This window comes from Symphalangus syndactylus, chromosome 3, assembly GCF_028878055.3.
Source record: "Symphalangus syndactylus isolate Jambi chromosome 3, NHGRI_mSymSyn1-v2.1_pri, whole genome shotgun sequence".
Classification (NCBI taxonomy): Eukaryota; Metazoa; Chordata; class Mammalia; order Primates; family Hylobatidae; genus Symphalangus; species Symphalangus syndactylus.
The window spans coordinates 134259827-134272960 of NC_072425.2; the positions used below are offsets into that span (position 1 = coordinate 134259827).

A 13134-nucleotide genomic window follows, 5' to 3' on the forward strand; every position below is an offset into this window, starting at 1 on the left:
TCCAGGGCCACTCACATAGTTGGGTGCAATGTCCTGGATGGTGTGTTCTACTCCATCATCCACTACCACCACCGTCACCCCTCGCCCAGTCACATTGCGTTCCCACACACCCGTCACGTTGATGTCCCTGCCCGGGCTCCGTCGATTATTCTGTAAGACAGACAGGGTAGGAATCCAGTGACATACAGCACAGCCCAGAGGGAGATGAAGTTATAGCTAGCAGCCCCTTTTCACCCTCGGCCTCTACCAAAGAGCCAGACAGAGATTGCAGACCAATAGGTCAGGTGGGAATAGAGTCAAGGAGGGGCAGGTGAGAGCTCTGCCACAGCCTTGGATTCTAGGAAAGTTTGCCATCAGCCATGGGGGATTCAGGATAAAATGGTAGCTAGGGTGAAGGGTTGGATGATACACTTCTTTTTTTTTTTTTTTTGAGACGGAGTCTCGCTCTGTTGCCCAGGCTGGAGTGCAGTGGTGCGATCTCGGCTCACTGCAAGCTCCGCCTCCCAGATTCACGCCATTCTCCTGCCTCAGCCTCTCCGAGTAGCTGCGACTACAGGCGCCTGCCACCACACCCGGCTAACTTTTTGTATTTTTAGTAGAGACGGGGTTTCACCATGTTAGCCAGGATGGTCTTGATCTCCTGACCTCGTGATCTGCCCATCTCGGCCTCCCAAAGTGTTGGGATTACAGGCGTGAGCCACCGCGCCGGGCCGGATGATACACTTCTTATGCCAATGGTAGTATCGTATCACTTATGTCATAGTGTTTACCATGTGTCAGGCATGGTTCTAAGTGCTACACATGTATACATTCACTTACCCTAACCATAATTCTATGAGGTAGGCACTATTACAATCTCCACTTTACAGATGGAGAAGCTGATGCACAGAGTTTAAGCAGCTTGCCCAAATGCACGTGCTAGTAAGTGGCAGAGCTGGACCATGAGCCCAGGCAGCCTGGCTGCACCATCTGTGCCCTGAGCACTGCAGAACACTGGCCTCTAGAAGACAGTAGAAGGGAGGGAGAGTTGAGGGAAACACCACAGAACTGGGAAATGGTCCCTCAGGCAAAGGATGGAGGTGACTGAAGAGTGATACAGTCAAAAGCCCACTAAAGAACCGGACTGGAACCTACACACCTGAAATTGCAAACTGCAGGACTGGACTCACCAGGTGCCATTGCTGCGGGTACTTGGGGTCATTGAAGTGGATGCTGCGCTTGGCCCGCCTTAGCAGCCTCTGCTCTGAGTGCCAGCGCACAGCTTCATGCCCAGCCAACACAGCCTCCACCTGCTGCCGGATGGCCTCCACCTCCAGGGCCGGCCTGTGCCCAGCAGGCTGGACAAAGAGGTAGTGCCCCTGAAGCTCTCCGATGCGTCCAGCATTTACCAGCCCTGCTGCCTGGGCCAAGGCATCCGCCTGCTGCTCCAGAGTCTCTTCCTCCCCATCACCTTCCAGGCTTTCCAGGTGCACAGCCCAGCTCGGCCCCCCTGGGCCCTGGCCATCAGGCCCACCTGTCCCTGCCAGGCCCATGACCCAGGGAACCAGTAAGAAGAGCCCGGCTAATTCCAGCCAGAGGCAGGTGGGCAGGCCCAGGGGGGCATCCAAGTGTGGCACTTTCTGCCTCCCCTTCGGCATCAGAGCAGTGGACTGCAGACAAAGAAAAAGGATGTGGAAGAGATCAAAGAGCTGGTAACTGCAGGAATCTGAGAGGGAGATGCTGAGCCATCCATGCGTTCCCCCTGGAAGTCCCTAAGCCATGCCTTTTAAATTATGAAACATTTGATCCTCTCTTTTTGTTCACATTTATCCCTGACCAACAGGGATAAGCCCCCAGGTGGAGTGTGGGCCAGCACTAACGCCAGCGGATGGCCTCCCACAGCACGACAGCCAATCCTCACGACACCAGCAAATCCAGCAGGAGGTCCAGTTGCTCACAGGCACTGTGAGCAACCCCTGTTGCCACCCACAGGGCTCAAAGCACACATCGCTTCCACAAACTACTGGCTGCATCGTGACTGTTCTTTAGGAGAGACAACCCCTTCACCCCTACATTTAGAGGGGACATAAATCTTTCCCTAGCTGACTCCTCAGTCCAGTTGTCCTCAAGGCTAATTCCCCATAACAGGGCCCCGTGCCCACCTGGATTCTACATGAGGTTGAGCTCCTGGTCTGGCTAACCACATCACACTCATGTTGTGCAAATGGAGAAAAGGCATCACTTTCACTGGGAGTACTGTTGACTCAGCAAAGGCTATAGACCTGTGGGATCCAAGAACAGAAGAAATAATGTCCCACCAATCCCAGGGCAACAAGCAGAGGTTAGATAAACTCCAGGACCAGGGACCAAAGAAACTTCATTAATTGTCATTTCCAAAGATCTAAAATCGGTCATAGACTGGCGCAGAACTGGTACGGTGAGGCCAAATCAGTATAACACACAGAAAACCCACTTCCTGTGCTATCATGCCACCCTCTTTTCATTTTGTTCCCCAGAGGCCTAGCAAAATACTGTTATCAAAATGCCTCTTGAAAGAGTAGGTAATAACGTCCTAGAAGTCTAGGTGGTAGCTAACTTACTGATTTGTGTATCTCAGAAGGATACCAGGGAAAGTGAAAGGAGGGAGGAGGCGGAGGCGAAACGGGGAAAGCCAGAGAGTGCAAACAAAACAGAACAGGCACCAAGGACAAGCAGGCAACCAGGAGAGAACGAATGACGAGAGAACCTCACTAAGCAGCTACTCCTGTACTGAGCTCAGGAGGTTGACTTCAAGGTGAGGACTCAGGCTCCAGACTGGGACTCCAATTGCCTGGGTTTGACAGAACCAGGGAATTGGTCTCAGGAGCCCTCAAAAAAAAAGGGCCAAGTTAGAACTGGGGGACAGACAAATGGGGTGGCAGGACGTGTGTGTAACTATGGTGGCTGGGCTCCTTTAAAAGCCTTTGCTCTCCACTGGGGCCACCCTGGGGCAGGGCTTAGTACTCAGACACACACCCAAGCGGCTCTACCTCAAAGCATTCCAGAAAAATGGGAATATTACTGAAAGGCTTCCTGGAAAGGAGAACTTAGGCCACCTCTCCTTTACCTCTAAAAATCTTCATACGACATTTCTTCCTCTGGTTTTCCCTTAGGTTTCCAGGCATATTCCCTCTCAATCCCTCCCTGCCCCCGGGAGCCTCAATTCTCCCAAGATATTTAGGTGACTTCCCCAGTCTGCATACTCTACTAAGTAAACAAACAAACAAACAAACAAAACCCTTGTTAGCCAGACAGTGGCCCCTCCAGGCAGACTCCTTCAGACTCAGTAGATCCCACCACAGATGTCCGGAAGAAAGAGAAGCAGGAGCTCCTTCTGTCTCCCAGTGGCAGAGCAGCATTTTTATCCCCCAGGCTTCTGGGAAAGGAACCTTAAATGCCTTCTGAAAGCAGGTCTCAACCTCTCCCAACGGCTAGGCCTCTCTTTACAGCTCTTAGTTGACAAGGAAGAAGAGAATGGGCAGCCCAGAGTCCAAGATCCTGCTCCCAAGCGACTGTCCTCGCTGTTCCACACCCGGCTCCTAGAAGCCAGCTTAGGTACCGGGTCAGTTTCCCGATTCCCCCTCCGTCGGCCTCGATCGCTCCGTGCAATGTGCCCCCCTCCTCATTAGCACCCACATTATCCAGGAATCCTGGGCCCTGGGGCCCCATCTCCCTGGGGTCCCCCACGCCAGGACCTCAGGCACCCTCTGTGCAGCTCCCTCATCTTCAGACGCCGGCTTACCCCACTTCTGGGCCCCCCTGACTACCCAGGTCCAGCCCCACACCTAGTTCCCAACTCACCGGCCCGGCCGCAGCTGCCGCCGCCTCCCTGCGGAAACTCGCGGCTTCCCGGGAGCCGGAGGAGCAGTGACAGCAGCATCACTTCCGCCCGCGGCGCAGCCAATCAGCGCGGCGCCTGCGGCCCGGCGACCCCGCGGGCCCCAGCAACCGGCGCCCGGGGTCCGGCTCCTGCGGGAGGTCTCCGCAGGCAGGGGCCGTGCGGGCGCTGGGGACTGAACCCGCGGGCTCCGCCTCCCCGAATCCTCGGGGCATCTTCCACATGGTCCCTCTTCAGAAGGTTCTCCTTCATGGCGTCCTCTGTAAAGGGCATCTCGGTTCCGACCTTTAAAAGCCTCTCGTTGCTCTTCTCCTTCTGACCGCCATGGCCCCGACTGTCCCTGTAATCTTCCCAGAGGGGATACTGCCCACCCAGGTCGCCTTCCTTCTCGCAGTCGGCTCTCCCTTCTTCCCCGCGCCCCGGGAGAGTCCACCTGTATCTCAGGGGTCTCCCGCAGCATCCCCGTGCCTCGGCGGCGCCAGCTGTCGCCGCCAGAGGGCGCCATCGGGGGCGGTGCGGCGCCACCGCGGCCTCTCCTCTAGCGGCCGGAGCCTCGCCCCCTCCGCTCCTGCCGCCGGAAGTGGGAGGTGCCGCGCGCGGGCCGGCGCTCGACCCCTCCCCCAGTGGCTCGGCCGCCCCCTCCCCCCGCTCCGCCCGCTCAGGTGCGTCCCGTCCCTCCCCCACTTTCCTCCCGGGGGCGCGGCGCGGGAGGTGTGTGCGGGGCGAGCGTGGGTGGGGGTTGCGGGGCGAGGGCCGGGGATGGGGGTCGGGTGGGGGGCGTGGAGAGTGCTGTGAGAACCGAGGCGGGGGTCCCGGCCTAGAAGTGGGACGGGGGGGTGGCTGGCAGCGGGGTGGGGGGGCCGAGGGGAAGGGGTGGAGGGGGGTCTGGTCGAGCCAGCGGCCAGCCTAGCAGTCCCGTGTGGAGGGTGGCCAAGGCCACCCAGCGCCGCTTCCCCCCATTGTCCCCTTCCCGTCTGTCCCCTGTTCTCGCCCGAGGACCCGTGGCTCCGGCGCCCCTGCTTCGCTGATGGTCGCCCCGGGTTGCGGAGTTCTTTTTGGTACACTCGATCCTCCAGCCAGCTGTTCCTACCCGCGCCACGGGCTTTCTAGCCACGGAGTTGCATGCATGACCCTTGTCCTGGGGTTTCGTTCACCGGGCGCAGAGGAACCCCCCAGCCCTGGGCTATGTTGGAGACGGGATGTTTGCACCTGAGGGAGCAGCAATGGCGGTTTGGGCCCATTTTCTCCCAGGAGCTTTGTATAATGAGGGAAACTGAGGCACAGAGGGTCTGTGGGCTGTGACTGAGGTGTTGACAGAGCCCCATCAGCCTGTCTGCCCCATGCGCTCTTCAGTGTTCCGGGGGGAATACCTGTGATGCTGTTAAAATAAAAGCAGGAATGCAAACTAACCCTACGTTCATCCCGACCTCCCAAGTATTTTGATTTTCTTTTCTCCTCATAAGGTCATAAGTTTGCTCTGCGGCATAAAAGATGACCTTTTGATTTTTAAAAAAGGCATCTGTCCCAGTTCCCTTACTTGTGTCATGTTTTTCACCTTGTCATTTTCACGCTAGAGAACCCAGGATTGTTTTTTGCACCACTAGTCACTCTGAAGAGTCTGTTCTTTCCTCACTTAGTGGGTATTAGGCCTATCCCATCTGTGGGGAGCACGCTGACAGTAAAAGATGCACCCTGGATTGCCCAGTATTGCATTACTTGTTGACTTACAGGCAGACACCTCCAAAAACTTCACTTAAATTAATGGAGAATGCTTTGAATGTAACAGCCATAAAGTGATTTAAAAACATGAGATCTGATTGATACTAGGCCGAAAAGTACATCTTTTATTATAAACGATAGCCGACAAGGTAGGCTTGGGACCACTTGGAAGATCTCGGCAGACTAAGATGTATTGTTTGAAATGACTACATTTCTGCCAAAAGTGAAAATAAGATCTTTGCACAGACCCCTAGATATTTATGTAAATACAGTGACTCCTGAGGATTGCTGCGCACTAGGACTTTGCATACAATATCTCTTTTAGTACTCTTAAGTATTTTCTCCCGGAGCCCAGGTTTTTGTGTTTCTTTACTGCAACAGCTCTGTTGTGTGGACATTCTGAGGGGGGAGAGATACATTTGTTTTAAACTTTGGAAACTTGTAGCCTGTAATTTGTTTCTGAATGTACAGAGCATAATGGCAGCGTCTGAGGTTGCTGGTGTTGTGGCCAATGCCCCCAGTCCTCCGGAATCTTCTAGTTTGTGTGCTTCCAAATCAGACGAAGGTCTCCCAGATGGTCTAAGGTAATGTGTGGACTCCTGACTGGGAAGATTCATTTGGGTAAAGGGCTTTTGAGATGGTTGTGTAGCTGGTCTTTCTTTTTGGCTCTGATGGCACTGCACTAGCTTTTTAAAGGTAGAGGACTGTCTGATCTATCTTTGTATTTCTGGTATCAAACACAGCATCTGATACTCAGCACGCATGCTAAATGTTTGGGGAATAAATAGAATAGAATACATGGGGTCAAACTCATTAAAAAATGCAAACATTTTCCAGCCCTTTCCTACGTGGACTGTATGTTCATTTAACTATATGTTTATATGTTATATATGAGAAATGTTATATTGGTATGTGTACATGGATATCTAAAAATGTATACATACAGATACACAATTACCCAAACTTGCATCTCATAGTAGCTAATATAATACATTGTTATGTACAATGTTGAACTAAATTAGCTATATAGTCATCCCACAGTATATGCTGGAGATTGGTTCCAGGACCCCTACTGAGGATACCAAAATCTATAGATGCTCAAGTCCCTTACATAAAATGGTGTAGTATTTTATCTGGGACAGGCATATGCCCACCCTACTTAAAGCTATTAAAAAGATAAAAAATAAATAAAATGGTGTAGTATTTGCATATAACCTATGCATGTCCTCCCATATACTTTACATAATAGGTCATTTACAACAACTAACGCAATGTAAATGTTACGTAAATAGTTGTGTTGTTTAAGGAATAATGACAAGGAAAAAAGTTTGTACATGTTCAGTACAGATGCAACCATCCAATTTTTTTCTCAAATTTTTTTTAATGGTTTCAAATCTATTTCACTTTTCTTTTTCTGAGATGGAGTCTCACTCTGTTGGCCCAGGCTGGAGTGCAGTGGTGTGATCTTGGCTTACTGCAAGCTCCGCCTCCCAGGTTTACGCCATTCTCCTGCCTCAGCCTCCCCAGTAGCTGGGACTACAGGCGCCCGCCACCATGCCCAGCTAATTTTTTGTATTTTTAGTAGAGACAGGGTTTCACCATGTTAACCAGGATGGTCTCGATCTCCTGACCTCGTGATCCGCCTGCCTCGGCCTCCCAAAGTGCTGGGATTACAGGCTTGAGCCACTGCGCCCAGCCTTTTGTTTTTTGAGATGGAGTCTCGCTCTGTCGCCCAGGCTGGAGTGCAATGGCATGATCTCAGCTCACTGCAACCTCCGCCTCCTGGGTTCAAGCGATTCCCTTGCCTCAGCCTCCCAAGTAGCTGGGATTACAGGCGCCCGGCACCACGCCTGGCTAATTTTTGTATTTGAATAGAGATGGGGTTTTGCCACGTTGGCCAGGCTGGGTATTTTACTTTTCAGTGATTTATTTTTATATTTAAGAAAATGGACACAATAATTGTACATATTCATAGGCGTACATAGTGATGTTGTGGTGCATGTGATGTATAGTGATCAGATCAGGGTAATTAGCATATCCAGCATCACAAATATTTATCCTTTTGAATATTTTCAGTCCATGGTTGGTTGAATCCATGAATGTGGACCACATTCTACATAAAGAGGCTGACTGTGTATTCTTCCTCAACTCTTTGTTTTTTTTTTTTTTTTTTTTTGAGACACTCTTGCCCTGTCGCCCAGGCTGGAGTGCAGTGGTGCGATCTTGGCTCCCTGCAACCTCTGCTTCCTGGGTTCAAGTGATTGTCCTGCCTCAGCCTCCCTAGTAGCTGGGATTATAGGCACCTGCTTTTTTTTTTTTTGTTTGTTTTTTGTTTTTTGTTTTTTGTTTTTAAGACGGAGTCTCGCTCTGTCGCCCAGGCTGGAGTGCAGTGGCGCAATCTTGGCTCACTGCAAGCTCCGCCTCCTGGGTTTATGCCATTCTCCTGCCTCAGCCTCTCCGAGTAGCTGGGACTACAGGCGCCCGCCACCACGCCTGGCTAATTTTTTGTTGTATTTTTAGTAGAGACAGGGTTTCATCGTGGTCTCGATCTCCTGACCTCGTGATCCGCCCGCCTCGGCCTCCCAAAGTGCTGGGATTACAAGCGTGAGCCACCGCGCCCGGCCAATAGGCACCTGTTTTGTAGCCTGGCGAATTTTTGTGTTTTTAGTGGAGACGGGGTTTCACCATGTTGACCAGGCTGGTCTTGAACTCCTGACCTCAAGCGATCTGCCCATCTTGGCCTCCCAAAGTGTTGAAATTACAGGGATGAGCCACTGCACCTAGCTCCCTCAATTTTTTTTTTTGTTTTTATTTTTGAGATGGCGTCTTGCTCTGTCACCCAGGCTGGAGTGCAGTGGCGCAAATTCTGCTCACCGCAACCTCTGCCTCCTGAGTTCAAGCGATTCTCCTGCCTAAGCCTCCCGAGTAGCTGGGACGACAGGCGCCCGCCACCACACCTGGCTGATTTTTGGTGTTTTAGTAGAGACAGAGTTTCACCATGTTGTCCAGGATGGTCTGGATCTCCCGACCTCGTGATCCGCCCACCTCAGCCTCCCAAAGTGTTGGGATTACAGGCATGAGCCACCGCACCTGGCCCTCCCTCAACTCTTTTCTAGTGTACCTGGGTCCTCTAATACAATAGCTAACACTTAACTACAGTTCTGTATGTGTTAACACATTTAATCTTCACAACAGTCCCAGAAGGTAGTGATAATATTATTATTCCCATTTACAGGTGAGGAAACTGAGACACAGAGAGGTTAGTAATTTGCCCAAGGTTTCCAAGCTATGTTGGAGTCAGTTTTGATAAATAAAATCAACTTCATACACTAGTAATAATGGCAGCTAAGGTTTATTGAATGTTTACTATGTGCCAGGCACTGTACTGAGTACTTTATGTGCATTATCTCATGTAATCCTCTCAACAGTCCTATTAGGTGGATAGTATTATTTCTGTTTTACAAATGAAGTAACTTGCCGAGAGTCAAACAGCTTGTAAATGGTGGGCAGAGTCAGGATTCAAACTTAGGTACTGTATATGCCTGAATTTTTAATTAAGCACCCCCTCACAGTTAACTCCCAGTGGGAGGGAATCAGCTTCGAGTGTTTATATTATTGAGACAGGGTCTCCCTCTGTCATCCAGGCTGGAGTACAGTGGTGCGATCATGGCCTACTGCAGGCAGCCTCCACCTCCTGGGCTTAAGCAGTCCTCTCACTTCAGCCTCCCAAGTAACTGGAGCTACAGGTGCACGCCACTACACTCTGCTAATTTTTAAATTTTTTTGTGAAGACAGGGTCTTGCTATGTTTCCCAGGCTAGGCTTGAACTCCTGACCTCAAATGATCCTCCTGCCTTGACCTCCCAAAGTGTTGGGATTACAGGCATGAGCCATTGCTCCCCACCGAGATATTCTTTCAGTTGTTTTATTTTGAACTAGTACGATTGAGGAAACAAAGACACATCAAGTCGAATCCCCATTGCTGGTTGGGTATGGTTAAGAGTGTCAGTTATAGAATTAGTTTAAAAAAAGAGGGTGGGGTCAAAGAAATTAAACATAGGCGTAATTCCTGGGTGAAAGATGTACAATTGTGAATGTTGGATGTCATTGTAAATATGTTTTAAAGACCTCTTTAAAAAGCAATACCTCACTTCAGCCTGGGTGACAAAGTGAAACCCTGTCTCAAAAAATAAATAAATAAATAAAAAATAAAAGCAGTACCTTGAATGGCTGTGACAAGTGACAGAATATCCTAATGTTAAGCATATGTATACTTACTGTGTGGGATAAAATTTCTATTGACAGCTTCAATTTTGGATTCAAAATTGTCTACTTTAGACAACTTAAAGTGTAGGTGCTATACTCTGGAAAACTGTTGAAGAACTTAAAAAGTGGTTTTGATCAAAGATCTGTGTAATGAATTTGAATGAAAATTATTCTTGTGAAAGGTGAGAGAGGAATAAAAACAATATTTCTAAGTTAATATTTTATTATAATATTATGTATAACTAAATTAGTACATGCAACTAAATTAAATATTCTAACTAGTATTAGGCTAATTGATCGGTATCCCCAAAAGTTATTCAAATTGGCTCTCAAAAATTATTTGGATCCTCAGAGTCATTTATGTTTGGCCATTTACTGTAGACTGTCTTTAGAACCCAGGTTTTTGGCTGGCTCACGCCTATAATTCCAACACTTTGGGAAGCTGAGGCAGGTGGATGGATCCCTTGAGTATAGGAGTTCGAGACCAGCCTGGGCAACATGGCAAAACCTTGCAAAAAATACAAAAAATTAGCTGGACGTGGTGGCATGTGCCTGTAGTCCTAGTTACTCACGAGTCAGGTGGAGGATTGCTTGAGCCAAGGATATTGAGACTGCAGTGAGCCTCGATTGCGCCACTGCACTCTAGCTTGGGTGACAGAGTTTAGACCCTCTCTAAAAACAAAACCAAAAAACAAAAAACTAGGTCTTAACCACCAAGCTATACTACCTTCATATGGGATAGAAATCATTGGATTGAGGCCGGGCGCGGTGGCTCACGCTTGTAATCCCAGCACTTTGGGAGGCCAAGGCGGGCGGATCACGAGGTCAGAAGATCGAGACCATGGTGAAACCCCATCTCTACTAAAAATACAAAAAATTAGCCGGGCGTGGTGGCGGGCGCCTGTAGTCCCAGCTACTCGGAGAGGCTGAGGCAGGAGAATGGCGTGAACCCGGGAGGCGGAGCTTGCAGTGAGCCGAGATTGCGCCACTGCACTCCCTGGGTGACAGAGTGAGACTCCATCTCAAAAAAAAAAAAAAAAAAGAAATCATTGAATTGAAACTAAGTTCTTTCATTATGATAGTCGGGAGGGTTTACATAGTCTAGTTTTGTTCTTCTAGTAGTTATGTTGAAAGTATTATATACTTTTCTTTTTATCTTATGTGTTTGATAGCACCAAAGACTCTGCACAGAAGCAGAAGAACTCGCCTCTGTCGAGTGTAAGTAGCCAAACAATAACCAAGGAGAATAACAGAAATGTCCATTTGGAACACTCAGAGCAGAATCCTGGTTCATCAGCAGGTGACACCTCAGCAGCGCACCAGGTGGTTTTAGGAGAAAACTTGATAGCCACAGCCCTTTGTCTTTCTGGCAGTGGGTCTCAGTCTGATTTGAAGGACGTGGCCAGCACAGCAGGAGAGGAAGGGGACACAAGCCTCCAGGAGAGCCTCCATGCAGTCACTCGGTCTCTTAAGGCAGGGTGCCATACTAAGCAGCTTGCCTCCGCGAATTGCTCTGAAGAGAAATCCCCACAAGCCTCTATCCTAAAGGAAGGTAACAGGGACACAAGCTTGGATTTCCGACCTGTAGTGTCTCCAGCAAATGGGGTTGAAGGAGTCCGAGTGGATCAGGATGATGATCAAGATAGCTCTTCCCTGAAGCTTTCTCAGAACATTGCTGTACAGGTCAAGTGTCAAGTTGCTACTACTAAAATGTAATTGGGGGGTGGTGGGGTTCAGGGTGGGAGATATTTCTTCATATTTGGTGGAGAACTTGCTGGCTTGTTTTGCTTTTTGTTTTTTTGCTAGCAGCCATCATACTACTCTCAAACAGTACCATACAATGACTTCATTCTGGTGTTCAATAAATAAGAAAGCCAGTAGCCCGTGTCTAATCTTATGGCAAGTAGGAACTTTATGACCTACGTGTAGTCTCTTTCACTGAGTAACTAATGAGTGCAGGACATTAGCATTCATATTTATCATCTTTGTCCTTGCAGGAAGAATCCTTGTTAATTCTCTGAGTCACATCTTAAGAAGTACAGTGTATCCTGCCTTCTAGTGACGGGTGTGCTTTGTTGTAGGAGAAAGTATGGGTACAACAGACTGTAGAGGGCAGACGTCTCATCTCAGACTTGAGGCTTTCTCTCAGTCAGTCATTGGGTCTTGTTTGGGTTATTTTGTGGGACCGATGATTAATGCAGTGTGGATGTTGGTGTCCATTTGCCAGAACTACATTGCTTAGCTTGCTTGGAAGCTGGTAAGGGGAAAGAGCAAAAAGTTAGTTACCTGTGGCGGAATTCTAGGTGTTAGTGATTCTGCCTCTTTTAAAGTGTCTCTGAACTATTCTAAATATAGCTTTTTTCCTTTATAGACTGATTTTAAGACGGCTGATTCAGAGGTAAACACAGATCAAGATATTGAAAAGAATTTGGTAAGTATTTAAACTGTCATTGTTATATGAAGCCATTATCAAATAGAAGATCTAGAGACATATCATCTCAGTTGGAAAAGGTGCAGGAGTCCCCTTCATAAAATCCCTGACAGATGGTCAGCTGACTTTTCCTTGATCACTTCCAAAGATGGGAAGCTTACTACCTCACAAAGCAACCAGTTACATTTTTAAAAAAATAGCTCTTATTGGCCAGGCACAGTGGCTCACGCCCATAATCCTAACATTTTGGGAAGCCAAAGTAGGTGGATCGCTTGAGCCCTGGAGTTTGAGACCAGCCTGGGCAACACAGTGAAACACCGTGTCCACAAAAAATACAAAAATTAGCCAGGTGTGGTGGTGCATGCCTATAGTCCTAGTTACTCAGGAGACTGAGGTGGGAGGATCACCTGTTCACCTGAGCCAAGGAGGTCGAGGCTGTGTGAGCCGTGATTGTGCGATTGTACTGCAGCCTGGGTGACAGAGTGAGACCCTGTCTCAAAAAAAAAATAAAAAATAAAAAAAGGCCGGGCACGGTGGCTTACGCCTGTAATCCCAGCACTTTGGGAGGCCAAGGCAGGCGGATCACCTGAGGTCGAGCATTTGAGACCAGCCTGGCCAACATGGTGAAACCCCATCTCTACTAAAAATACAAAAATTAGCCAGGTGTGGTGGTGCGTGCCTATAATCCCAGCTACTCGGGAGGCTGAGGCAGGAGAATGGCTTGAACCCAGGAGGCAGAGGTTGCAGTGAGCCAAGATTGCACCACTGTACCCCAGCCTGGACAGCAGAGAAGCTGCGTCTCAAAAAACAAAAATAAAATCTCTTATTGTTAGATTTTATTCTGAGATGAAGATAAAACCCTT

At 49.0% G+C, this 13134-nt stretch overlaps 2 protein-coding genes across 9 annotated transcripts in view; one reads left to right on the forward strand and one right to left on the reverse strand.

The window, feature by feature from the left end:
- LOC129479706 (proprotein convertase subtilisin/kexin type 7) overlaps window positions 1-4410 on the reverse strand; it is a 30014-nt gene extending 25604 nt beyond the window's left edge. For 2 of the 5 annotated variants that reach the window (XM_055273265.2, XM_063635541.1), the window contains exons 1-4: window positions 3820-4378; window positions 2142-2261; window positions 1170-1649; window positions 16-150 (exon numbers count right to left, since the gene is read on the reverse strand). In XM_055273265.2, the coding sequence (XP_055129240.1) occupies window positions 16-150; window positions 1170-1637 (603 nt within the window). In that variant the 5' untranslated portion in view covers window positions 1638-1649; window positions 2142-2261; window positions 3820-4378. Of the gene's footprint in view, window positions 1-15; window positions 151-1169; window positions 1650-2141; window positions 2262-3819 lie in introns of all 5 variants that reach the window. The other 3 variants (XM_055273272.2, XM_063635540.1, XM_055273266.2) reach the window with 3 other exon arrangements.
- Window positions 4411-4426: 16 nt separating this feature from the next.
- The window catches only part of RNF214 (ring finger protein 214), a 58994-nt gene continuing 50286 nt past the window's right edge, over window positions 4427-13134 (forward strand). Inside the window, exons 1-4 of one of the 4 annotated variants that reach the window (XM_055273273.2) lie at window positions 4427-4518; window positions 6047-6159; window positions 11013-11523; window positions 12212-12271. In XM_055273273.2, coding sequence (XP_055129248.1) covers window positions 6053-6159; window positions 11013-11523; window positions 12212-12271 — 678 coding nt within the window. In that variant the 5' untranslated portion in view covers window positions 4427-4518; window positions 6047-6052. Of the gene's footprint in view, window positions 4568-6046; window positions 6160-8876; window positions 9322-11012; window positions 11524-12211; window positions 12272-13134 lie in introns of those variants that run through there. The other 3 variants (XM_055273274.2, XM_055273275.2, XM_063635539.1) reach the window with 3 other exon arrangements.